The sequence below is a fragment of the Canis lupus genome, chromosome 29, assembly GCF_048164855.1.
Source record: "Canis lupus baileyi chromosome 29, mCanLup2.hap1, whole genome shotgun sequence".
In the NCBI taxonomy this organism is placed as follows: Eukaryota; Metazoa; Chordata; class Mammalia; order Carnivora; family Canidae; genus Canis; species Canis lupus.
Window position 1 is genome coordinate 30127187 of NC_132866.1, and position 27668 is coordinate 30154854.

The 27668-nt window shown below is 47.3% G+C and overlaps 1 protein-coding gene across 5 annotated transcripts in view; it reads left to right on the forward strand.

Moving 5' to 3' along the window:
• Positions 1 to 27668, forward strand: part of CRTAC1 (cartilage acidic protein 1) — a 156332-nt gene that overhangs the window by 54106 nt on the left and 74558 nt on the right. For all 5 annotated transcript variants that reach the window (XM_072805775.1, XM_072805774.1, XM_072805771.1 and 2 more), the window contains exon 3: positions 26802 to 26998. In XM_072805775.1, coding sequence (XP_072661876.1) covers positions 26802 to 26998 — 197 coding nt within the window. The remainder of the gene's footprint in view (positions 1 to 26801; positions 26999 to 27668) is intronic.

Sequence of the window (27668 nt, forward strand, 5' to 3'; positions counted from 1 at the left end):
TTTACAGTCTCCTGGACAAGTTACTTAACTGTTCTTGCCTCTGTTCCCTCATCTTAACAATGGGGATAACAACAGAATTTGCCTTACAGGGGGTTGAGAATAGAACAAGTTAATGTGTGTAAAGGCTCTTAGTTTTTGGCACCCAGTACTATATAAATGTTTGCTATTATTTTCAGCTACTATCTACTATTTGTTTCAAGGGTGGAGACATAGAACACCTGCCAAAGGCCCCCATAAATCACTCCTAACTCACAGGTCCCTTTTGGATCCTGGCTCTGACACCAGCTCTGACCTGGTTTCCTCCCCAGCTCTATGTCATCTGCCCATTTGACCAGCTGGCCCATCAGCATCCCTTCCAATTCATTTGTGTGCAGGTTGAATAGAAGGAAACTGAAGACAGACCCCCGTGGTGAGTGTGATGGGACAATAAGGCCGGGTCTCCTACCAGCCTGACTGATATAACAGCGAGTAGAATGAAACAGCCCCCCATCTCTGGGCTCCAGATTGGTTTTACCACAAATCATGACAAGCGCCTTACACATGCTAATGACTCACTTCCTTTGGTTTTAAAGACCAGCCATTTCAGGAACATCAGGGTAAATGATGGGCTCAGTAGCTATCGAGAAAGAAGTTAGAGGTGCTGGCATCTGAACTTAATTAGACTCCTGTGCTCTTTATAAGGCCTGATAAGGTCAGGCAAATACATTCAGCGTTAATAACATTATCAGCACTGCATGGTCGGCAAGCCTTGCCAAAGTCGATATGTCAAGTTTTTGTGGTTCAAAACATGTGTCTTCTATTCACACCCAGGCCTGTTTCTTGTGTGCCAGCAGCTGGTGCCACATCTGGAAAGCCTGTCTCTGCTGTGCCTTTTCTCCTATGAGTGTTTTATGGAATACCCCACCCCACCTCAATCCTCTTAAGAGAAAAGGGCTCATTCATTCATTCATTCTCTGGTGGTCTGTCAAATGGCAGCCCTGTACATTTGCTCCAGGGGAACCCATGTGGACAGGACAAGCTCACAGTCCAGGGCAGAGGACCTCAAACATCAGCGTGCACAATAACCCTGGGGGTAGCGTGGCCCTTAAGAAAGAGGCATTTCTGGACCCCCACACCAAGCCCACTGTGAATTGGGGACGGAGATGGTTTGTGGCCTGGGGCTCCACATTTCTCTGCATTTCTGGCTCTGCTCTCCAAGTGATCCAAGGACCACACTTGAGGAAATATTCATCAAAGGATTTTTAGGCCCCCACAAGCCATCCAATTTAAGGCCCTGGATCATTAATATAATTAGCAAGTCACTCATTCTGTCTTGAAGGAGGATCAGGTGAGACTTCAGAGACTTATGGCCCAAGCCAAAGCCAGAGAAAGCATGTAGGTGGGAAGACCACAGAGCAGTCACTGATTTTGAAAGGAAATACATTCAGGGCATGAGCCTTGGAGCCAAACAAACCTGGACTGAACTTCAGCCCATCACTGGTGCCTGTATGTCCTGAGGCAAGATACATAAACTCTCTGAGCCTCAATTCCCTCATCTGTAAAGAGCACCCACCTCTCTCTACCTCACAGGGTTGACAGATTAAAAAAGAATATCATAATACAAGGTACTCACCAAATCACACGGCAGGATGTTGGTCCTCCATAAATGGTAACTGCTAATAAAAATAGTAGGAGAAAGAAATAACAATCAGATAAATATTATTCTCTCTTACTGAGGAGTTTCTGGGTTATTTTGTGGAGGCCATGAATAACCAGCCATCAAAGTTTTAAAAGCAGAGGTCATAGGTTCACTTAGCCAATAAATATTTGTTGTGCACCTACTATATGCCGGGCTATGCTAGGCACCTAGGCTGATCAGATTTGTGCTTTAGAAGGTGGCTCTGGTGGCGTGTGGGGGCTACGCCGGAGGCAGAAGACCGTTACAGCCTGCTCCATAGTCCAAGCCAGTGGTTTCAAACTTGAGCACACATCAGAACTACCCGGAAAGGTCTTTTTAAAAATATGGATTACTTGACCTCATCCTTAGAGTTTCTGATGTAACATATCTGGGATAGGGTATGAGAAATTGGCATTTTAAGCCAGCTCCCAGGAGACGCTGATACTGCTGGTCAGGAGAACCACACTTCAAGGACCACTGGTCCAGGCTCAAGAGGAGAGCATGAAAACATAAAGAAGAGGAGATACTAACTCTAGGGATTGTGGGAGGCTGGTTTTAGGGAACGTTTTTAGAGTGGAATGGACAGGAAACAGTGATGACAGGCCCCAGGGACACTGTCCCTGGATTTTCTGCACACTACTGGGGTCCTTCTGGCCTACGAGCCTCAGGATCAAGGAGCTGCAGCAGTGTAGGCCAGCTGCAGCCTTGGAACCTCCTGTCCTGTCGTCCCAGTGGGGGTTTCCCACTGTGGTCTTTATCTCTGTGTATGTTCAAAGGAAAGCTTCTCTCCCTCTCTCTCTCTCTCTTTTTTTTTTTTTTTTTTTTTTTTTTTTGCTTTTCTCTTCCTCCTGGGGTGTTGATGCCGCCAAGATGCGCGGGTACCGTTCCGCAAGAGTGCCCGAGGTGTGTATTGAATTTCGGTCCCGGATCATTTAATGCGTGGTGACAGAGGGAGCGGATGTTGTTTGGATTCATGTGGAACTCTCCGCCTTTTCTATTTTCTGTACCAAAAACCGCAGAGCCTTGCTCAGCAGCCGGCCTGTGAGCTCCCCGCCTGTAAGAACCTCACGGCGCCAGGAGCCCCTTGTCCCCACGGCATTGCCAGAGCTCCCTGTGAAACCCAGTGGAAAATTGCAGCGTCTGTGCACGTCTTCAGAGCATCCGTTTCATTTAAAGCTCTCCACAACTCGAGCTGTTACTGAATTAAACATCGAAACCAACAACAATCAATAGCCTAATAACATTATGTTCTGAAATGTGTTCTTTAATAATGACTGTGAAGCTCTTTGAGGGTGGAATGAGTCTGCGTTGGTGCGCACTGAACGGCGATCTGCATTCGTTCCTTTACAGCTGCTAGTTTTGAAAAATGGCTCTGAGTGTTTCTTACCGATGCAGAGTGTCCTGTTTTCTGTGGATCAGAAACTTCTTTTAGGTACTGCCTATGATCTGTCCATCCTGAGCTTGTTCGAGAAGGCTGCTGTGGCCTCTCAGCCTCTCCTCTTTTTTCTTGCCTGGAGCAGTGACTGACACTGGATAGAGACACCCAGCCGTGGTGACCCAAGGCAGATGGACAGTGGGTGAAGAAGACCAGCAGGTGTGGAGACTGAATGCCCAGGAGGAGGAATTTGCTTGCTTCTTGAGCATGGTGATGTTCCAAGGCTTTAAAGTTAGAGACGTGAAAACTATCTTCTAGGATCTTGTGTTCTAAAAAAGACAGCAGACACAAGAAAGACTAATCACAAGTACATAGAAAATTAACCAGTTACTGTTAAAATTAGATGCAAGCCTGGGCAGGGGTAGGTGCTTCTTGTAGGGGAAGGCATGAGATCAGTGCACGTGAACATTGGGGCGTTTATGCTCATATGGTAGCAAATCCCTCTTCCTTAGCCATCACCACCCTAAGGGAAGGAAGAACAAGGAGAGAGTGCATTTTGGCTGTTAGATTTAGGATTGTAAGGCCCTAGAGAGGTTGGTAATTTCTTCAAGATTCTTTGTCTGCCTGGTCTCCTCCCTGAACACATGCTTAGTCTCTCCCCTCCTTTCCTTCTGACCCAAGATCCAGACTGGTAATTAATGTTTTCTAATATAGTTGAAATGATTTTCATTGGTTTTTGGAGAAAAAATTATATTGAAGAATTTTAAACATATACAGGAGTAGTCAGAATAGTATAATGAGCCTCCTATAATTTTGGTGAATTTTTAATGACTATTATACCTAATCATTGATGTCCTGGAGAGCAGTGTTGTTGTATTTCTTGTTCGGGGTAACAAAGGATGAGAAAAGGAATAGGAGAGACAGGTGGAATAGAATGTTGCACGTGATAGAAAGAAGGTAGAACTTAAATTTCTGTTGACCTCTGTCTTCTCCATGAGGAGCCTTCAAACTTGAATGGGTAGAACCAGTAATCGACTAAGGGACCCACAGCCTCAGAAGGTTCCCACCATCTGCAGAACTGATAAAAATGACTCATGGTGCCTAAACTCTATTGACACTATGGCCCACAGCCTAGGCAGGTGAAGTGCACATGTGGCCATCTGAAATGAAACCACAAGACAAGGCGCATCTCAGGAGCTGGGGAACATAGCTATGCTCTTAATTACATCTGGTGATCCTGGGAAAATGGTGCAGTCAGAAAAGAGAACAGACAAATTATTTCAGATGGGAAGAAAAAAGTGTATCTGTTAAGTTTGAACCAGTGACTTAAGTTTTTTGGATGTGGTGTATGATCACCATGAGCTAGCCCTTGCTGCATAAGAGCAATCCATACACCACTAACCTTGTTTTCCTTACAAGGAAGCATTTGGCTGGTGGGTTGGCAGAATGCTGTAGACACAGTTTATTTTTATTTGAGTGAAGCAGTCAACAGCCTCCCCACATATCATGGTAACCAATACGTTGACCCATGAGCCAGATGATTATTCTCTTAGCGGAATCATATCCTGAGATTGAATCAAAAGTCTGAGGGAGGCTTTAAATAGAGTGCCTGGGGCCCTGTCCTTGGTCCTGCCTTGATGAACCCATTTTTATCAATGATCAAGCTGAAGGTCCAGGAAGCATGTTATTCAGAATTATAAATGGCAAACTAAGACCAGCAGTGAAAAAAAAATGATTCTGTTTGAAGAGGGAAGGGTTTATTATAAGCAGTTACTTTATCTTAGATACACTTGTGTGTGCAGATATGTGTGTGCACCTATATGCACACGTTCTTCATTTTCCAAGTGAGTAACTGCGTTGACTTGGAGGATGGGAGGATGCTAGTGTTGGCATGATGAGCTCATCTTCGTACAGAGAAAGGCACAGAAATGTGGTGCTGCTGGCAATGATAACTGCAATCTATTGAATATCTACTATGTGCCAAACAATGAAGCAGGCTGTTCAGAGAAGAGTTAACATAGCAGGCCTAAAACCATTCTCCACAGAGTCCTGCTTGCAAGGTTGGTCCTTGGCTGGCTTCTGGGAACTTGGACTTGGAGAAGGTTCCCACCATCTGCAGAACTAATAAAAATGACTCATGGTGCCTAAACTCTATTGACACTATGGCTTGTACTGAACATCTGCTTTTCTTCAGGAGTCTGGAATTTTGGTACATGGGAGGCAGAGAGTGCCTACATGAACTTCCCTGGTGGACAGCATTTCACACATGTTGTCAGAGCCTGTTGGCTAGGCAATCACACATGTTCTCTGGGACTCCATGTGGGGAGGACTCTTGGAAGCTTGTTTCTCCAGACTTCACCTAGTACACCCTTTTCCTTTTGCTTATTTCTCTTTGTACCCCTTCCCTGTGGCTGTGAGCACTATATGCTGAGTTCTGAGAGTCCTCCCAGAGAATTACTGAGCCGGGGGGTGGGGAGGGCGGGTCATAGGAACCCCTGATCCATAGACTTGCTACTTATCCCCTCTAATTCTTGGAGCAATCCTGCACCTATTGCTGGTAACTCCCCCACCTGGGGCTTGAATCAGATCTGAATCCAGTCTCGCCTATTCTATGGAACCACAGAGTAGCCTGGTTCTCCTTTATACTTGCTGCTAATATAGGTTCTGAGGCTTGAGTGGAGAGTCTTGCTATTCTTGGACTTCCAGACAGTCTTCTGGTCTCTCCCCAGTGTTATCCGAGGTGAAGATAAACCACAGAACAGCCTTCCTTAAAGCAGCAAGGGCAGGGGGTGGTCCCATGGAATTTATTCCTGTTGATTTCAGAATCCTGTGGATTCTCTCTGCCTCTCTTTCTTGCTATCTTTCCCTGATAGATAGTTGGTCATATTCTCTGACAAATAAGGTATGGGTGTAAGGGCTTACCCAGGGTTTAAAGGCTAATGCTGGCTATCGCCTTACCCCAGTAGGTAGCCAGGAGCCAGTCATCCCTTCCTTATTCTATCATATAAAAAAGGAGAGTCTCCAAACCCATAGACTGTACAGGGAGTGAACCCTGATATCAACTATGGACTTTGGGCAATAATGTGCCCACAGAGGTTCATCGATGGTAACATTCGCACACAGGGGGGAGGTGTTGACAATGGGGGCGGCCGCACATGTGCAGGGACGGGGAGAACACAGGAATTCTCTGTACTTACTGCTCAGTTTTGCTGTGAATCTAAAACTGCTCTAAAAAAATCAAGTTTTAATTTGTTTTTTAAAGGAACATACTGTAACTCCTCCAGGTAGGGCTTACGGAATGGAGTAGGGCAGCAAGAGATCACTGCTCTCTTAAAAGGGTGACTAATTTCTAATGTCCTCCACTGCTATTTCCATTAAATGCACTGGGATGTCTTTGAAAGCAAAGAAATTGTCCCCTTTCTTTTGCCAACTGGCATGTGATGTGCCCATCCTCTCCTCCAGCCTGAGAAGGCGGAGCATGCCCACTACATGGTCTCTCAACTGCACCTTTTCCCTAAGGCGCCCTGGGGCTGAGGGAGCCAAACGTGTATTAATAAATTACCCTTTTTATGAGTGTCCTGTTTGTAGTAGCTCCCACTCTTCTGCTGGGGCTACAACAGGGACTGTGCAGGGGTAAGAGGAGGCAAAGAAGGAAGGGACCTCCCGTTGTGCAACCCCAGTGGATAGTGCAGGGATGGGAGGGAGAGGGGCCCCATAGGACCTGTTCCAATCCCCCTAGATTCAAATCCACATGTCCTGAGTGATACAGGAAGTGGCAAGAGGTTATTCCTGTGTAGAGGAACCTCATCACCACATCCTGCGTCTAAGCCTTCCTCCCCCAGTGTGTCTTTGACTTCTTATACTTTGGATCTGATTTCCTGGACATGGAGAGTCCATAATACCCTAATGCAGTAGATACAGTCAATGCAAGTGACAGTCCCCGCCATGTCGAAACTACCACCTTCAGAAGAATCAGCCAGAGGGAAAGTAAGAGGAGAACTATATCAGAACAAGCTTGAGGTCTGGGTCTGAATTGGCTCTGCCGCTTTCCTGCTGTGCACTCAGGCAAGCTGATTCCCTTTACTGAGCCTGAGTTTCCTCATCAGTAAAATGAGGATAATAATGGATTCTACTATTCAGAGTTGTCACAAAGGTCAGTGAAGTCATTGGGCTAATGCGCACGTCATTTATAACAAGCACTCAGTGAGTATCTGCTGCTGCTTCTATTGAGGGTGCTGATGCTGTTAGGAACAGGCCCACCTTCCCAGGGCTGCAGGAGAACACACTCCTTCTGTTATCACTCCCTCCCGTTCTCCTTCTGCACCATACTTCTGTTTCTCTCTCTCCTCTTTTATTTTTTTTAAGATTTTAATTATTTATTTAGTTAGTTATTTTAGAGATGGAGAAAGAGCATGCATGCAGGAGCTGGGTGGGGGAAGTAGAGAGGGGGGCAGCAAAAGAATCTTAAGCAGACCGGGGGTGGCACTTGATCCCATAACCCTGAGATCATGACCAGAGCTGAAACCAAGAGTCTGATGCCCAACCAGCTGAGCCACCCAGGAACCCTGTCTCTCCTCTTTCTAAGAAATCTGCCACTGGCCCCTGCCAAGAGCCCACCAGTGCCAGGCATACCCTTGTCCCAAAATCTTTTTGGATTATTTCCTTCTCTTCCCCAGAGTGAGGCCTCTTCTTTTCAAATGAAAGCCTCTTCTCCAAGTGCACTTTCCAGAAAGTTCTCTCTGCCCCTGACATCTCCATCTGAGAGTATGTCTGTTACTCTGGCACGCCACTGTGCCTTGAGAAAGTAGGTCTGTGTCTGTGTTAGTGTTTGTACTTTTGAGAACCTAGAGTTGTAGGTTTCTGTGATTTAAAAGAGAATTTCGCCCAAAGCAAGTTTTTGTTTGTTCAGGTTTTGTGGATGGTGGTAGTGTTTTTGTTTGTTTTGTTTTGCTGAGCCACCAGTTCTGAATATAACATTTATTTTCAGTCAGGATAAGATCCTATCAAAAATGAAGATGAACCAGAGCAGGCAGTGCAAGTTCTTTCTTGAGAACACAGCTCCTAGAGTAGGGTCATGGCTGGATTGAGAGCACAGGCTTCAGAGGCTCACACAGACCCTAGTCTGCATCGTGCTCCACCGCTTCACAACTCCATGACCTTCGGGGAGACACTTGACCTCCTGTGCCTCATCTGTGAAAAGGGATAATTGGTTCATTTGGAGAAACATGAGAACATGCAGATAAAGTCCTTAGCCCAGTGCCTGGCAGGCAGCAAGAAGTCAATAAATGCTAAGCTCTCATTATGACACATTCTAAAATTCAATCAGAACCTGTGCTTAAAGCAGCTGTCTTGGAATATATTGAAGAAGTTGGTGTCAGTCAGCTTGCCTTCTGGAACTCACGTGTTTCATTCATCTGATGACAAATGTAATAGTAAGGCTTAGCAGAGGCAGGCATGCCGCCCCCCCTCCTTTGTCACTTATGTAGCACCTTACGAGGAGTTGTGCTTGGTCACTGCGGCAGTAGGTCATCTGTCCCAATATCATCTAGAACCCCACAGATGTCACTAAATAAACCTTTGTAATTATCACAGATTATCCCTCCAGGGCCCACCTTTACAAGTTTTGTCATCACAGCCTCTTTGTGGACTCCCATCTGAGGCAGTGGCTACACCTTATATTCATCACCTTGAATGTGTCTCAGACCCTTTGGGCATAATATGGGTGAAGCACCCTCAAATATGAGCCAGGAAGAGTGTTGTTGCCCATCATTGCCCTGAGCTGATGCCATACCTCTTCTCTGGAAACTAGTGAGGGAGAAACAGCTGGACCCACCTGTATGGAGAAACATTTTCATTTTCAAGGGGTTCCAGATTGAATATCAGGGGAACTGATCGTAGAGGTATGTACAAGCCAATGAAAAGAACAATGGAAAAAAATAGCTATTCTCTATTGAGCACTCTGTAAGCATTATATGTGCATTATCCCATTCAGTTCTCACGACAACCCTTTGAGCTAGATACTATTATTGTTTCCACTGAACACATCTGAGAAATGTGATGCTCAGAGAGGTCAGGTAACTTGCCCAAGGACACAGAACAAGGTCAGGATAGTGAGGATATTTGAACCCAATATGTCTGCCTTCAGATGTGAGCTCCTAAACCCGGGCCCCTGCCCAAGCAATCCAAGGCAGTGGAGTGCAGAGCTGTGGTTTGCAAAGTTTATTTTCTCAGTGGAACCCTTTGGGACAAAAAAATCTTTTACAGCCTCCTGATATCTAAATCAGATTGGGGCAGAACTGCTGTGGGCAAAGAGGGTTAGAGGCTTAGGGCCTTGCTCATCTTCTCCTCTTCCCCTTGGGGTCCTCAAGGACCTTCAAGCCCCACAGGTCACAGACCAGAAACCTCACTGATGTTGAAGGAATAAGGACTTCAGAGCTTCTGTTCCTTCTTTGTGATGGAGAATGCAAATATTGGCCTTACAGAGCTGTTGGGAAGACCAGACAAGCTAATGCCTATGAAGCATCTGATATACCCCCAGCTACTATTCTTACCTTCCTAATGGATGTGTCTTATGAGAAAATATGCATTAATTCAGAGGGGCTGTAGTGGGTTGGATGGTGCCCCCCAAAATATAAATCCATGCCCCACTTCTTGGATCCTATGGTATCTTAATGGCAAAAGATGTGATCAAATTAAAGACCTTGAGAAGAGCTTATCCTGGGTTATCTGGGTGAGCCCTAAACGCAATCACTATACTTCCTTAGAAGAGGCAGAGGGTATTTTGAGAGAGGAGGAGGCAGTGGGACCATAGAGGCAGAGGCTAGAGTGCAGCGGCCACAGGCCAAGCAGCCCCTATAGCCAAGTAGCTGGAAGAGGTCAGGAAGAGATTGTCTCCTAGAACCACTGGAAAGAATGTGGCCCTGCCCATACCTTGATTTCGGACTTCTGGCCTCCAGGTCACTGAGAGCATACATTTCTCTTTTAAGCCACCCGGTTTGTGGTAACTTGTTACAGCAGCCTTAGGAAGCTGATATAGGGGTTCGCAGCCCCAGCACACCCCAGCCTGGCCCCAGTACACACTCTGTATATGGGAATCGTTCCACACAAAGATTGAGGAGTAGGGCACATGCTGGAATCCTTGAACTCCTACATCAAAGGGACAAACCTCCTTCTTGGAAGTTGGCAAGCCAGCTTTGTCAGGAGCCCTCTTGGCTCTTTGAAGACCCTTCCAGGGGCAGAACCTCCTGGTCACTGTAGGTTTCTGCTCAGATTTCCCTTTCCCTCCTGAGCCTCAGCTCCAGCAATCACTGTGTTGAGTCAGTTATTCGCACTACCCAGATTGTCATTTCTGACAACAGGTCTGCATTTATCTATTGAGTCCAATGATTGTGCGGACAGGAGCATTATTTCCGCTGTCACCATCGAGCTTCATCACCATCCACATCTGGGCCTGGAGGGGGCTCTCAACACGAGCAGGAATGCCTCCTGGATTCTGCTCTCACTACAGCAACTCCTCCCCATTTCACTTCAGCATTCGGCTTGAACGTTCAAAGTGGCGCAGAGCCAAGTTGGGTCTCTGCTGCCACGTGGGGTTCGTGGGGTTCGTGTGGTCCAGGGTCCAGCATGGGCTTCCATGTTCTCTAGCTGCAAAGACGTCCCTCCCAGGGTGATTCCTCGGCAGCTGGACCATGGAGACTTCTCCACGAGAGCCATCTGGCATTGATTTTTCACCTACACCTCCGAGACTTTGCCAGAGCCCCAAAGTAAAGAAGCAGTAACTCTTTTTTGGCCACCACACCTGCTGAGGGAGTATCACGTGCTAGTTCTGCACTCACTGGTATAATTTGGAGAGAGCTGTGCCAAAAGGAATCCCTGGTCTAGTTAAAATAATATGTTAGTTCATGACTAGAATAAGGCATTATTGTTGGGTGAAAAGAAACTAGAATTTGAAGTCAGAGGAAGCCTATCCAAGGCCCAGCCCAACACTTTCCAGCTTTCTAGGCTCATGACTAACTTCTGGTCTTAGTTTTGCATTTAAAGGGAGAGCAGGGGCGACTGGGTGGCTTAGTCGGTTGAGCATCTGCCTTTGGCTCAGGTCATGATCCAAGGGCCCTGGGATCAAGCCCCACATTGGGCTCCCTGCTCAGTGGGGAGCCTGCTTCTCCCTCTCTCTTTGCCCTCCCGAGCCACTCCCCACCCACCCCCCACCCCCCGGGCTCATGCTTACTCACTCTCTCTCTCTCTCTCCCTCAAATAAATAAATAAAATCTTAAAAAAAAAAAAAAAAAAGAAGAAGAAGAAGAAGAAGAAAGGGGGAGAACAGATAAATAATGATCCCTACTGGATCGCTGAGAGGATTAAGTCATACATGTGGGTAAACCTGAAAGCATTTTGCAACTGCATGGTATGTTTTGAATCCTGAGATCAGGGCTGGGTTAGCCCAACCTACACATTTTTCCACTATAGGACCACTTTCAGGGGCTGGCCTCCTTGCCATCTATTGAAGCTTTTAGTCAACAGAGACCTCCAGCCAGGCTCCTATCACATGCTGCCCCATGTCCCTTGTCATACATTGGGTTTCAAAAGATGCTAGCTGGTTTTCTCTTATCTCTAAAAGTGTTGTGGTTTGAATCTCTCTCTTTCTGAAGGAACCAAATGCAGACATCAAAAGGAAAAAAAAGAAAGCTCATGCCATCCCCCAGGAATGAGTGCTCACAGATTCCCAGGCTTGATCTGACCCACTCCTGACCTGTGTGTTCGGAACAACTCTGGCAGAGCTGTACGGGGCCGGGACCTGCTGCCCTGAAAGGGGTGGTGGATGCAAGGAGGAGAGGAGAGGGTTTAGACGAAAAGGTTAATGAAATGAATCACTGGTTCCCTGTTCTGTCTGAGCAGGATGCTCACGTGGCTGAGCAGTGAGCTGGACCCGGCCCAGTAGCCCAAAAGAATGAATGGCCCCTTGGAGGAGAGGTGAGCTTGGCAATATGAGGAGAGCTAGGAAGGGTCAGGACGACATGTCTGTTATTCTCCACCCTCAGAGAGGACACATAGCCACGAGTGTGGGAGAGTCCAATGCGTTGTGAATATATACTCACTATATAATCCTAACAGGTATTTTTTTATACGATAGTTTACTCTCTCCCCACTTAGCTGTATCAATGTCGTTATAAACCCCTACACAGCAGAGGTGATGCCCATCCGAATCCTTTCATACAGGACTCGGAATGCCATGTGTCAACTGGCCCTTCGTGGACCTCCATGAGTCTGGAAAGACTGGGAGGGTCTCAGTTTGGTGAACATAAAAAACACCTGGGGGCAGCCCGGGAGGCTCAGCGGTTTAGCACCGCCTTCAGCCCAGAGCGTTGTGATCCTGGAGACCCGGTATCCAGTCCCACGTCGGGCTCCCTGCATAGAGGCTGCGTCTCATTCTTCCTGTGTCTGTGCCTCTCCCCCCCACCTCTCTCTGTCTGTCTCTCATTAATAAATAAATAAAATCTTTAAAAAAAATAAAACACCTGGGAGATCATTTGAAATGCTGATTCCTGGACTCCACATCTGGACATCCTGATTCAGCAGGTCTGGGTAGGGCTCAGGAATTTGCATTTTTAACAAGCTCTCTGGCTGTTTCAGATCTAAATGGTCACCAGGCTACTCTTTGAGACACACTGATCCAGACCAGCCCTTCTCAAATTTGAATATGCCTGGGAATCACCTGAACATCTTGTTAAAATGCAGGTTCTGACTCAGAGATCTGGGGCCCCAGATTTTGCATTTTTTACATGCTCCCAAATGCTACTGGTGCCACCTGCTCCCACCCACACTTTGAGTAGCAAGAATCTTCCTGCGAGTTGTCTTCTGCAATCACAGTGCACTAGCTCTAGCGGGGGCTTTACTCTACATGGGTAGTTCAAACATATAGTGTCTACAGTACCTTATGTCTTAGATTATAGTCATGTACCTTTCATTTTTAATTAAAATAACTATTTATTTCTATTTATTTGTAGTTGCCAGATAGGTAATTTTTAATACTGCAAGCACTTTAAAGAACAACTATCTAGGTACATCTGGTACTTTCTTGCTAATACTTAACACACAACATTTTCTATCACTAAACTTTTAATGCACATTTGCTCCAACAGCCAGATTCTGATTAGTGTTAATGCATGGCTAAGGGAATTCAAGCCAGCTTGGCAACAAAGACCCCTCTGAATGAATGCCTTTCATTGTTGGCAGCTTTATATTTTTTAAAGCAAGAGTCTCTTCTAGGACTTTCCTTCAAATCAAAATGAAGAGTTTAATTCATCAGTTAACACTCCATAGCAACTAGAAGGCTTTTTGCTGCCTCCTCCACCTATTATTTCTCAAGACACAGCCAGGCATGCTCCCAGTAGCTGCAGCATGAGAAAAAACTAGAAGGAACTTGATTTTCCCCCTGGGATGGGATAGCAGGGTGAATAGGGAGTGGAGTCCAGCAGGCAGAACTGTATATCCACAGGGTCTGGAGAGAGCATGTGGAGATCCAGGCAGGCAAAGGGGAAAGGGGCCGACATAGCAAGGCCCATGTAATCTGACAGACAACGGGCTGGGTGGGGGTGGGGAACTCCAACAGTGACTGAAATTAGAAATTCCAAGCAGTTAGTTGTCAAGGGGGTGCACCCAGCTAGAGTCTGGGCCAGGACTCCAGTTGGACAGAGCCTTGGGCTAGCAGGACGGGACTGTTCTCAGCTGAACATGGCCATCTCCATCCTCCCATGAGCTGTGACCGAGAGGAGCCCGCCTGCTCTTTGTTTTCACACGAAGCCCTGTCTGCCCTTCGCCAGCCAAGACCTGTCTGTTCTCTTGCCCTCACCAGGGCCTGTGACCTGTGCCTAGTCACCTGTGTCTCTCCTTGCCTGTCCAACACAGGCATCGGGCCAGGCTGACTTAAAGCAGCTTCTTGCATACCTCATGTCCAGTGAGGTGCCCAGCCCCGGACTTCCTCCTTGCTGGAGAAAACCACAGCACCATACCAGGCCTCAACAAATTCCTATCACCTCCCCTTCACTGGGCATTCCTGCAGCTCAATGGGCCTATCATTCAGCTCCTGTCGAATAGGGTAGAAGAACTAGAGCTCCCTGGGGACCAGGCGGCTGCCTGTGCTGCAGACAACAGCCATATATTGTGTGTGTGCACATGCATGTATGCACATGTGTGGGTGTGTGTGCATGCACACACAAAACCTACCACTGTGTCTCAGTTTACATAGGTCATCTCATCTGACCTTGGGGTAAACAAGTATTATTAGCCCTGCTTTATAGATGAGGAAACTGAATCCTCGAGAATGGAAGCAGGTTCCTTTATCAGACATTGTGTTAGGGGCTAGAAGAATAAAATATAGTCCAGAACTCTTAGCTCAGTCTTCTGTGCTCAAGGCTACAGATAATAATCATAATAATTCATTCTTTCAAAAATATTTATCGAGTTCCCATCGTGTATCAGGCACTGAGTGTATATGGAAGAAGACAGACGTGCTAATTAGTGTTTATTGAGCATTTGCTCTTTGCCCAGCACCGTATTAACAACTTTACAGGTATGATCTTAATCCTCAGACAACCCTGTGGCAGAGGAGCTGATTTCAAGAAACAGGCATGGACAGGCTGGGTGACTTACCCAAGAATGTCCACACCACTAGACGGTTGCAGAGCAGGGATATGCCCCGAGGTGGTCTGACTTCTGAGTCATACTCTTCACCACACCGTTCGAACTCCAAGTCCAGTGAACTTTCTGCTGCCCCCATGTTGCAGCCACAGAGCCCAGTACTCACGCCCTAGTGAAGATGCTCCCACCAACGTCACCCAGCCATTCCCCAGGGCGGAGGGGCAGGCAGCCCCCATTCCAGGTCCAAGACCCAGAATGCCTGCCCCCAACCTGAGCTCGGCTCCCAGAGGCCTGCACTCCACCTCTGCCTTTACCTTGCCCCTGGAGGACTCCCTGGCCCCTGCTCTGGCCTCCCTGCTGTGATTGCAGAGTGTGTCTTCCCCGCCCCCTCAGCTGACCCTGACCCTGTCCCTCCCCTCCCCCTGCTCTCTGTGTCTTACCACCCATCAAGCTGTCCGCACTTCACCCCTGAGGTGGCTCACCCTGCATGCCCCATTTACCATGGAAAGTGGCCACGTATTAGCTCCTCGGTTATAATTTTGACTTCTTCTGTCCTCAAGCTATGACTTCCACACCTCCTCTCAGAGAACCTCATTTCTTCACCTAGGAGCAGACCAAGGTCTCTGGGCCCCAACTGTCTAGTCATTCTCTTCCACCTCATCCTTTCTTCTTACCCATCCTGTTTTCCTCTTATTCTCTTAATTGCAGGTGATCTGAGCTTAGACTGCTGCTACTTTAGACTCTGCCCCCTCCACCTTCTACACATCTTCCCCGGATCCCTCTAAATTTATTGCCTTCCTGGATCTTTTCCTCCCACCCACAAACATGCACAGGCCCCATAGCGGTGTAAAACTGTCACTCAACTCCATGTAGCCTTAACCAGGATCCTAGGCCTTCCTGAGCCCTCCTGGTCCTTAGTGAGTCATCTACACTGCTGCCCATCCATGCTCTTCTCCCCTCACCCTAGCTCCTCTCTCCTCTCTAAGGAAACAGCTTCCCTGAAGGTCATTGGTGCCTTCCAAGTTACCAAATCCATTTGTTTGTTCCAATCCTTGGCCTTTTAGACTTCTTCAAAGCATTTCGCAAGGTTGGCCATGCCTCTTTCATCCTTGCTTTCTTAATTTCTGTGCCTTCTTAACTCTGCTCTGTCTTAGGAGTCATTTGCTTGCAAGGAACAAAAACCCACTCAAAGTAGTTCAGGGGTTTTGGGAATAATTTAAGGGAATTCTCATTCTTTTGCACTATCATATCAAGTCTCTTCCCTGACCCATCCTTCGTGCACACAACCACCAGACAGTGCTCTTCAAAACAGTACTGTTATAATGGTACATCCTGTCTAGAATCCTCCAGCAGCTCTCCATTTCCCACCAGAGAAAATCTGAAGTCTTAGTTTATATATCACATCTTCTACAACCTTAGCTGCCACATACTTTCCAGTTTGCCTTCTACTCTTTTCCACGATTATCCAACACACATCTCTGTATCATCTAGTTAGTCTCCCCTCTATTCCCTAGGCATATTTTTCTGCTTCATAGCTCACACTATTTCTTTTGTAAATGCCTAACTCATATATCTTCTATGAAAATCCTATGCTTCCTTTCAAGTTCTAGATCAAATGTACCTTCTCTGTAATGGCTTTACCCCAGGAGAAGTGAACTCTCCCTCTTCCTAAAAGCTAGGGATTGGAGCCCCTCCTTATTTGCCATATTAGGCTGGAGGATCTTTGAGCCGAGAATTATATCGTGTGCCATGCTGTGTGGACCATCCCAGAAACAGGATCCCAGAAGGGTGGAATGCAGTCATTAGAGAATGACTGGCTTATCTTTTTCTCTCTTAAAGATGAGTGAGGCATCCATAGGCTACTTGCCTTGCTATTCTGCCTCTGAATTGGCCCACCTCCTTAGCCAAAAGAGAGACAAAGACAAAGACTTTTTTTTTTTTTAATCTAAAAGCTTCCAGGTAATTATAGCATGAGGGAATAAGTGTGTCTAGACATTTAAAGTATTTGGGGACCAAGTTTAAGTTATTTGCCTGAACCCACAGAAGGTTGATCACAGAGTTGGGCCAGAGCTCACCTCGTATCCCCCCATTCCCCACACTGGGCTTGTCACTGCCAACTCTCTGTGTCCTCTTGCCTCCCTGCAGCCAGCAATGGAAGAGTAGGCAGGAGGCCAAGAACCGGACCCATTTTCAGAACACAGTGAGTCAGACAGTCGCTCCACTTTCTGTGTTTACCTCTTTCTGGGGCTTCTGGAGGGGAGTGGGGAGACCTTGAGATGTATCTAGAGGATGCGGGGACTCAGTGGTGCCAGGGAATCATTGCTTTCCATCAGTAGGCCCTAGCAAGTCTGTCTCTGGAATGTACAGACCCAGATGAGTGACTGTCTGTCTGGAGACACATCCCTCATCCTTCCTGGTACTTCTCTCCCCGAAAATATGTAGCTCCTAAGATGCTGCTCTTGCTAGCTCTGGTACCAGTTGAAGGCTGGCAACCACAGGCTCCCCACTCCTGAAGATGGGCGCATGATTCAACCTGGGCTAATCAGAGCCCTGCCCTGGGACATCTCATACCGGAGCTGAGGGAAGAAAGCATCTGCTGTCTGTACCTAAACTGAAGGGCGAGGCTGAGAGTGTTGCCACAGTCTCCACAGCCTTGTGGAGGAGGATGGTGTGAGAGAAGGAGGCCAACAGACAGAGGAAGGAGGAAGAGGAGAGGAGAAATGAAACCTAGACAGCATTCTGGTCAGAACCCTGGTTCCAATCACCCTGAGACCTGGCTGTAGCCTTTCTGTTTTGGCAGTTTGGACATCTGAGCCAAAAAATTCTTCAGTTCAGGTGCCACTTGCAACCAAAAAATCCTGATTAACACAGCGTCCATCTGTCACCTGAATCCCTCCTTTAATTGTTCATGGGATTCCTGCCTCCCTGTCTTCCTCTTTTCTTGAAGTAAACATGCATTGAGGAGGAGAGGCATGGTCTTCACTATCATCATCATCATCAACACCATCGTCATCGTCATCGTCATCATCATCAACAGAAATGACTGAGTACCTATCTTTTCCTGGCATTGTCCTAGGTATAGTGGGGAAAAGAGCTGGAAATGGTAGTCTCTGCCTTCTGGGTGCTTCCACACTCATCAAAATATAAGAAATTCCGAGGGCATAAAGCACATACTGAGCACAGATCTTTTTAGAACAAGACATAAATCAATCAGTCTGCATGGAGTTTTTACAGAACAGACACTCATCACTACAGATTATTCTGACCTTTTGGTGCCAAACATCACTTTCTTGAAAAACTATCCACCTCTTAGGACAAAAGGTTCTTGTCTTCCATCTCTACAAAGTTATCTACTTCTTTGCACTTATTTATGGGGTCTTCTCCACCCTGATTAGCTCCTAATTCAGGATCAAATTTATTTGTTTGTTTTCTGGGATGCCCCTTCCAGATGTACCAAACTTACTCCCCTATAAAATCCCCAGCCCCAGATTTCACATCATGCCTGCAACCCTCCCACTACCAAAGTCTCCATTTCTTTAAACTAATATCTGGCCTCTGGATATATGCTCTTCTAGGATACAATCTGTGAATATCCTGTTTAAATGCCTTCCCGTATGTTTTCTGGTCCTATTTAACCTCAACGGCTTTCAAACAATTAAATATGTAAAAAGGAAAAATAGAGCATTACACATGTTTCCAAAGAAATGACCTATGTCAAGGTTGTACATTCAAAATAGGAAACAGATTTGGCTTAGAAAGGAAAGAAGAATGAGAGGGAGGGGTAGAAAAACAGGGGTAGAATCCTTGTATTTTTAGTACCCTTCCACCCTCAGCCTCTGCACATACCATTAGCTATTCTGAGATCCAAGTATCACCCCAATGGCTCCAGGCCTTCCTTGGGGAGACCTGTCTGCTGTGAACTGAAATGACTGAACTAGAGATCCCACTGATTTATAATACTCTCCCCTACTTTCCAGGGATAAGTTCCTTTCCCCTTAGGTCTGAAATGATAGACCATCATTATCTGCTTCCTTTTCCAAAAATTTAGTAGCTGAAAAACAATTTATTATTTCTCACAATTCTGTGGGTCAGGAATTTGGGAAGGGCTCAGCTGGATCATTCTTCTGCTCCACAGGACATCAGCTGGTGTCACTCACTTGGCTGTATTCAACTGTAGGCTGGGCTGGACAGCCCATGAGGTCCTCATTCACATATCTGGTGCCTAGGTGATCTTCCACATGGTCTCTCTATGGGGCTAGACTGGGCTTTCTCAGAGTGTGGTTGTCTCAAGGTAACCAAATTTCTTACATGGTGACCAGATTCTCCCAGAGACAAAGGGGAAGCTGGCAGGCCCCTTAGTGTCTGGGCCCTGAACTGTTTCAACATCACTTCCATTCTCCCATATTCTGCAGTTGAGGCAAGTCACAAAGCCAGCCCAGATTCAAGGGGAGGCAAAAGGGGTTCCACCTCTTGATGAGTGGAATAACATGTGCATACGGAGAAGAAAGAAAATGATGGCAGCCATCTTTGGAGACCATCCAGCACTCTCAATTTAACCTCTTTACTCACTGAAAGGACACATGCTTTTTTTTATTTCTTAGCCTTAGAAAAACCCCCATACATGGGACCCTGTTCTCATCCTAGGCAACTCTTCTCAGTCTCCTTTTTCCCTACACATTATTTTACCTCACAGTCTCCATCCTAAGACCTAACATCTTCCTTACATTCCACCTATACTCACCCTGAAGTACCTATTTCAGAAAACTGTATATTCCCAAGCACAGACTCGAAATTAATTTTTACTAGAGCTTATTTTAATTTTGTGTTCTGTTATGATAGTGATCACTTCGAACCTGTAATATATCTATAATATGAGGCTGACAATCCTTTATTAAATATTTATGTATTTATTTATTTTAGAGAGAGAGACCATGAGAGTGCAGGGAGGGTGGAGGACAGAGGGAGAGAGAACCCCAAGCAGACTCTGTACTGAGCATAGAGCCCACCACGGCGCTCAGTCTCACAACCCTGAGATCATGACCCTGAGATCACAACCTGAGCCAAAACCAAGAGTCAGATATTTCACCAATTGTACCACCCAGGCACCCCGAGGCTGACAATCCTTTAAACCAAGGGTTGGAGATCTTCTTTTGCAAGAAGCCAAATGGTAAATATTATCAACTTTGGAACCATACAGTTCTGTTGTGTAGGAAAAGCTCTCACAGATAATACATAAATGAATGAACATGTCTGTGTCTCAATAAAATTTTATTTACAAAAACAAGTAGCATGCCATATTTGGCCCAAAAGCCATAGTTTTGCTGATCCTGCATTAGACTAAGGAACAAGTATGTCTTTCAGTTTATTTTGTCTAATCATTAGCTGTTTGACTTTCAGAAAGTCACTTTTCTCTGAAGGTCACTTTTTAAATCTATAAAATAAAGATATTGAAGTGAACAAGAATAAATACCCCCTTAAGCTCATAGTTGTGAAAATGCCACAGATCTTTAAAACTCCTCAGAGGAAATGCCCAAGATAGCCACAAGATGGGTTGTTTCTCCTATCATGATATCTCAGAGTTCTGACTTTGTGTCCTTCCAAGAGTCTATTTGTCTCCATAGATATCCATATCCCCCTTTCCATGTGTGTCTGTTTCTATCTGGGCCATTCTCTTTATCTGTATTTATGTGTGTGGTTTTCTCTCTGTACTCAGGGGTTCATCGTCCCTCAATTTTCATTGCTGTGCATTCTTTGTGTCTCTATTTGTTTATGTATATGCACACCTGTCTCTTCTTTTCGCCCTGCCTCTCTCCCCTGACTAGAATGTTGAATAGCTATATATTTTTCATTATTTTCCTCCTTGAGTGAAAAAAAGTTTCCTATTCTTAATTTTTTAAATAGATATTTTAAAAATTAAGCATATTTTATATATCATATTGTTCAAAATGTTTAAATATCCATTTACATACAATAAGATATTGTATATAAGTTACTTAGTACCATATCTAATATTCAGTAGGTACCCAATAATTATTATGTCCTTTTATCTGGCTTCCCTTTATTTAACTGCCTAAGTGGCCTTTTTTTCACATGGGTCAATGATTCTCAACAGAAAAAAAAAAGTAGATTCTCTGTATCTATCTATAACATTTCATTGTTCTCTCTGATTCTTACCCAGGGCACCAGCCCTCAGCCTCCTCTTTGCCATGACTATGTTTGCACCTATCTTTTGAAAACTAATGAAAGTGGAGGGTCAAAGTTGATTTTTTGCTCAGCTACCCCACAATGATCCTGCACCTTCTACAGGCTCCTTCTCATTTGTTCCCTGTGCAAGTATTTATTTAGCACTATGTACTCAGTGATGGGAAGACAGATGTGAACAAAGCACAGTCCCTGCCCTCATGGAGCTTATGGTTTACTGGAAGAAGTGGGCAATAAATAGGTACCCAATCAAGAGTGGGACAGTGGATGTAGTGATTGGAATACCGACCAGTGGATGATCTCTCTGAGATGCCTTTTGAGGCAGGACATAGAGAATGAGTAAGGGCCAGCCCAGGACAAAGCAAGAGGGAAGTGGAGGGAGAGTGTCCTCATCAGAGGGAGCAGCCCTGTGAAAGGGCACGGGGCTGGGACAGCACCTGCTGGAATGCTGAGAACTGAGAGGAGGCCAGTGTGGTTGGAGGAGGTCAGAGAGGTAGCAACAGACCAAGCCAGGCTCCCAGACCAGGCATGGTAAGGGGTCATTCTGACATGCAGGAATGCCACCTAAGGGTTTTAGGCAGGAGAGTGGCTGATCTAGTTTATGTGTTTAAAAGATGACTCTGGCTACAGTGTGGGGAGGTTAGATTTTGGGGGCCGGCGAGAAAGCAGTAAACGTAGACTCTCCAGAGATGGTGACAGTGGGGGAGGAAAGAAGGAAAAGCATTTGAAATATTTTAAGAAGTAGAAATGACAGGTTTGGCCAGTGAATGAGATGTGACAACAAGGGGGAGGGAGAACCAATGTTGGTGCCAGGTTTTGGGCTTTAGTACTTGGGTGCCCATTGCAGGGAGGAGGAGGGTGGAGCAAGCATAGTTCCATTTTGGACACATTCTATCAGAGGTGAGTGTGGGGCATGCAAGGGGAGATGTCAGGTAAGCAGTCAGATATACGAGTCTACTCAGACTGGGGATTTGGGGTAGGGATAGAAATTTTGGGAGTTGGGAATGGATATTATCCCCCAGTGGAATGGGAAGAGAGAGAAGGGGGCCCAGCAGTAGGCCTGGAGACCCCATCAAGAGAGCAGGGTGAGGAGGAAGGATCTACAAAGAGCAAAAAGAAATAACCAGAGAGAAGGGAACCAGGGCAGGATGTATTCTCAAATCCAAAAGAGCAGAGTGCTTTAAGAGGAAACGGTGTAGTGGATGCTCAGAGAGCTGGCCAGTGTGGTAGATGCAGCTGGAGGCCAAGAGAGAGGAGGATAGAAAGCCTGTCCCTTGATGTGGCCACCTGAAAGCCCCACCCCCCCATGACAGTAACCAGTGTAGCTTTGCTGGAGTTGGGGGGAATGTGGATCAGGGCGGGGTATATGGATGGTGAGAGAGGGGAGACAGCATACCAAGACAAATCTTCAAGAAGTTTGGTTATGAAAGGAGGGCTTAAGTAGAGAAACATACTCTTAGAGGATGAGAGATCAAGAGTGGGATGTTTGGGATAAGAAATAACTAGTGTGTTTAGAAACTCTCAAAATGGTCACTGGAGAGTGAGAGATTAGGTCTTGGCTTTTGTGTTACTTTTCATAATGATGAGAACTTATAATTGTGTAACTCTTCACAGTTTACCAAGTGTTATCACACACACTGTCTCAGCTTTACAGCCATGCTATGAGGTATGTAGCAGCCCTGGGTTAGAGGTGAGGCACTCGGTGACAAGCTCAAGGTCACAGCCAGAAAGGATGGGGGCCAGGCCCCTGTGCCCATGCTGTGCTCCTGGGCCCACCCCCAAGGCCCCTCCCTGTCCACAGCAGTACTGTCCCAGGGGACTGGCACCAGACTTGGACAGCATGAACAAAGTATAGATTGTGCCCTGCCAAGGTCTCTCAGGCAGATTTTCCAGTTGCCACCCAGCCAATCACTTCTGCCTACTGGCCCAGCTTTGATATTATGAAGTCACAGCTACTTTTCAACAGCATGGGACACTGTCCCACTCCCTGATCCCATTTAACTCAGCCTCAAAGCCTCTTGAATTTCTGGAAGAAACCAGCAATCTCTGGCAAGTGTCAGAGAGAGGAAACGTGAAATTTCACATCCCTCATGTCCAGCACCCCCAAGCTTATCGACATGGGGACTGCCACCCAGAGGGACTGTGGGTGGGTTAGTGACTGTGGCCAACCTCTGGACCTCAGTCTCCATGTTTGCAAAATCCTGGTCTGTCATGAGGATACAATGAGACAGTGAGTGTACAGTGCTCAGAAAGGTACTTGGCCTGTGGCGACGACCCTATTCACGCTGCATGTGATTATTTATATTTATCCATCTATTCACTCACTTATTTCTGCCTTGGACAGATACTCGTTGAGCACCTTCTCTATGCCAACCATTGCTCTAGGCTCAGCAAGTGCAGAGATGTATCCACATGCTTCCCGGGCTCAAGAAGCATATGTTTTAATGAAGGGAAGTGATGTTGGAACACAAACAACTCTGCCCTCATAGGAATAAGTGAGGCACAGAACATTGCTTATCCAGAGAAGAGATCACATTCAGCCAAGAGGTGGTCAGTGGGGGCAGACTTCATGGGAGGGCAGGAGGGTAGGGAGACCATCCCCTGTGGAAGGGGGTGTCTGCAGCTGAGCAGTCATAGAAGCTGGAAAAGGCAGAGCCTATTCGAGGGCGGGGGATGGTGAGGAACCCAACAGGAGCATCTGCTCCATGGAGAAGAGGGAGGGGACACGCCTGATTATCTTAGGAGAGGATTGTAAGAGGTTCAAATGTCAGTCCAGCAGACCCAGTAGAGGGCAGCCTGGGTGGAGGGAGGAGTGGCAACTCTGTGCATTTACCTCTGGCCTTGTGTCATGGCTTGTCAAGAAGCCTACCCAGGAGCTGTTGGTTTGGCTTTGCATCTATAGTCCCATAGGGGTGGCGGCAGGAGAGAAGGGGCCAGAGTGTTGGGATTCATCCCAGGCCACCAGTTAGGTTTAGGCAGGACTCTATGGCATGTGCTCACTCTGTAGCAGATGGAGGAATTTGAACCAGCCTGGCAATCCCACCCCAGTACCCCCTAGGCAGTGCCCTGGAACTAGCGCCTCCAAGTTCTTCAAAGAAAAGAGGATCTAGGGCCACCACCATGGGAGTAGGAACCTTGTGTGCACAGCTGCCACCCCAGATTCAGGGCAAGAGGACTGGCTTCCACTATGTGCAGAGCCATGCCCCTGCCACCCCATGGCCACATTTGTCAACACATTTTGTGACCCTCTGAGTTAGTCTGTCTCTCACTTTGCAGAAGAGAAACCCAGAGGGGAACCAACCTAGGGTTACAAAACTAATCTGGGGAAAAGTCAAGACCTGCAAGAAATAAATGAAATCAAGGATGAGAACATGCTTTGTAAAGTGCTGTAGCAAAGTAGCCTATTATCTCCCCTTTGACATGCAGTTCTTGGGCATTTCTCATGGTCACTACTTTGGGGGCCGCCACCAGAAAAAGAAATCAGAGGACCAGGAGTGTAGATATGGTGGGTGGAAGGAACACAGGATTTAGAGCCTGGAGACAGAAGCCCAGCCCTGCCACGTACCAGCTATGTAACCTTGGACAGCTCACCGCCTCCCTGACCCTCAGTTTCCTTTTCTAGAAAAATGCTTCATCAACCCTCTTTCTGTGGGGCTCAAGTGAGACCATTCTTCTGATAGTACCCTTAACAAACCCAGCACTCTAGGGCCATGGTGTCTTGTGAGGAGCAGCAGAGATGGTAGCAACCAGAAGACCTGGAGGCTTGGAGGACTCGTGGGTAGCACCCAAGGTATTTTCTGTCCCTGGGGGCTGGAGCCAGCTGCTGATGGTGCTGAAACCCGAGTGTTCTGTCTCTCCTGCCCAGACATGTCCCATGGGTCATGCCATGCCCTCAACTCACGGCCCTCAGACACTGTTCATCAAGGCATCTGAGGCACGACCTTCCATCACCGGGTGCTGACTCAGCGCCCACTGAGCTCTGTGCTTTCACACACTGTGGGTGCCAGAAGGCGCCTGGCCAGTTGCTCAGCACTCCCCAAACTTCACTGGCTCTGCATCTCGGTGATGAAGGAGAGGGCCAAGTTGGACCAGTTTCAGGAAAGCAAGAAGTGATTTCTCTCAAAGACCTTGGAGAGGTCTTTCCGCCCACCCCATCCCCACCCCCAAAGTGTTCTCAGCCAGGACAGCCGGAGGCCTTCAGCTGAACGTCACGCGGGATGTACACACTTAGGTTAAAACAAAGGCAGGAGGCCAGGAATAATGGATGGACATTGGCCGGGTTCTTTTGGAGAGCCTGGCAAGCTGGTGTTCTCTAGAGGCAGGAGGAGACCTTCAGACATTCATGACCACACTGTCTGAGGGTGACCTTGGACATGGTACTTTCTCCAGATGGAAAGGCAGTGGGAAGAAACTGACTGTGGGACACTTAAGCCTTTATGACTCCAACCTAGACTCTGAGATTCCATTCATTTGATCATTCAACAAGTTTTTACTGAGCACGTATTTTGTGCCAGGCTCTGTGGTAGGGCCTGGGGAACGAAACAGACAAAAAGTTCTGCCCTCGTGGAGCTGATATTCTAGTGGGATCAATCATAGAAGGGAGAGCTAAACAAAAAGACAAGGGAATTATCTGCTGCTGGTAAAAGCTTTGGGGGAAGAGCAGGAACGAAGGATAAGGAGCGGGGGTGAGGTGGGGGGCAGTGCTTGCAGGTTTCAGGCCTGTGGCCAGGAAGACTTTACTGAGAAGCAACAATAGAGGCAGGTCCTGAACTTGGTGACAGAGGGAAACAGTCCTGTGGCTCTCTGGAGGAAGTGCATCATGGGCAGGGGCAACAGCAAGTGCAAAGTCCCTGAGGCAAGAACATGCCTGGGCCTTCGGTATAGCCTGAAGGCTGTGTGGCTGCAGGAGAATGAGATGAGATGAGGACAGATGAGCATTTTAATCTTTCATATTGAGTTCCTTAGAAAAAGAGCTGCAGGGCACCTGATGGCTCATTCTTGGTTAAGTGGCTGCCTACGGCTCAGGTCATAATCCCAGAGTCCTAGAATCGAGCCCTATGAGGGCCCCCTGCTCAGCAGGGTGTCTACTTCTCCCTCTGCTGCTGCCCCTCCTCCCCCTTGTGCACTCTGGCGTGTTCTCTCTCTCTCTCTCTCTCTCTCTCCCCCTCTCTCTCTCCCTCCCTCTCTCTCCCATCACCCAAATAAATAAATAAAATCTTTTAAAAGAAAAAGAGCTCCAGCAGGTCCACCCTCTGGCTTTAGATGTGTTCATAATCTTTACCCATCTGAGATGCTCATCTCATGCTACTGTTTAAATGCTGGGACTCTTGTCAGGAGAGACTCATTCCACACCTCAGCAACAAAGCCTCTGCTCCTCTGGGACTCATTTGCACAGAAAGAGCCTGGGTCCAAGTCCTAGCACCTGACATTTGACTAGTTGTGTTACCATGGGGAAGGGCACTCAGTCTCCGTTTCCCCGATGAAGCTCATCAGTTGTCTCATCTGCAAAATGGGTTAATAATACAGCTTCCCAAGCCACCTCACTTGTTTATTAGATTTAAATTAGTGAGATCATAAACATGAAAGTGCTTTGACATTGAAATGGCCAAGGTAGATGTAGGGGAGTGGTCATTCTCTTCAGGGAAGCCTGTGGTAAGGGGCTTGTCGCTGGCTCCCCCTGTGCCACTGCTTCTTATATTGCGTCCCAGGTGGGCCCAGTTGACTCTTATTTTGAGTGAGTCTGTATCTGAATCAGGGATACCCACCAAACACCCAGGGACCCCTGAGGCGAGGGTTTCCCCGGGATGCCTCAGGGCTGAACTGCCCCACTGTAGACCTGCCCCAGAGGATTCTAAGCCCCATTGTTGGGCAGGAGGACACCAGGTGAACTCAGCTGCTCCTCCTCAACACCCCCACCCCTTCCTCCTGCAGGTACAACGGCCCCAACCTGGTGCTGAAGTATGACCGGACTCAAAAGCGACTGGTGAACATTGCAGTGGATGAGCGCAGCTCCCCCTACTATGCGCTGCGGGACCGGCAGGGGAATGCTATTGGGGTCACAGCCTGCGACATTGATGGGGATGGCCGTGAGGAGATCTACTTCCTCAACACCAATAATGCCTTCTCAGGTAAGGGGTTGGGGCCTTGGGCCTCTTCCTGCTTCCCACTCTTTTCCTCCCAGCACCAGCTCGGGGGAGGGGCTCCCCCCCAGGCATAGGCCCCTGCTGCCTCCAGGAGCTTGCTCTGGCCTAGCAGAGACCCCATCACTACCCGTCCAGGAGCGCCCCTCATCTCCCTCAGACTTTCTGCCGTGTTCACCTCCCACTCTGAGCAGCACCCGCCCCCGCTTCCACGCCCGCCCCCCTCCACTGCTCCTGCCATGGCTCAGCCACTCAGCACTTCTCACTGGACAGATGGTCCCCTGGAATCACCCTCCATGCTGCTTCTAGAGGACCTTTCAGAATGCTCTGAAATCCTTCAAGGGCCCCCCACAGCTTTTAGCTGAGCTCATTTATTCACTCTACAAATTCCTGCTGAGCTACTCCAAACCAGACTAGAGATGCTAGATGCTGGGGAAACAACTTGGAAGCAGAAAGACCTTCAGTTCACAGAGCCTTTCTCAGCCTAGAGTGTCTCAGCCGACTTACCTGGGGGTCTTGTGTAAATGCACATTCTGACTCAATGGGTCTGGGTGCAGCCCAGGATCCTGCATTGCTTTCACACTATAATGCTGTTGCTGACCCAGGGACCACCTACCAACGAATGGCTGAGGAACATTGATGTCCAGAAGACTAAAGA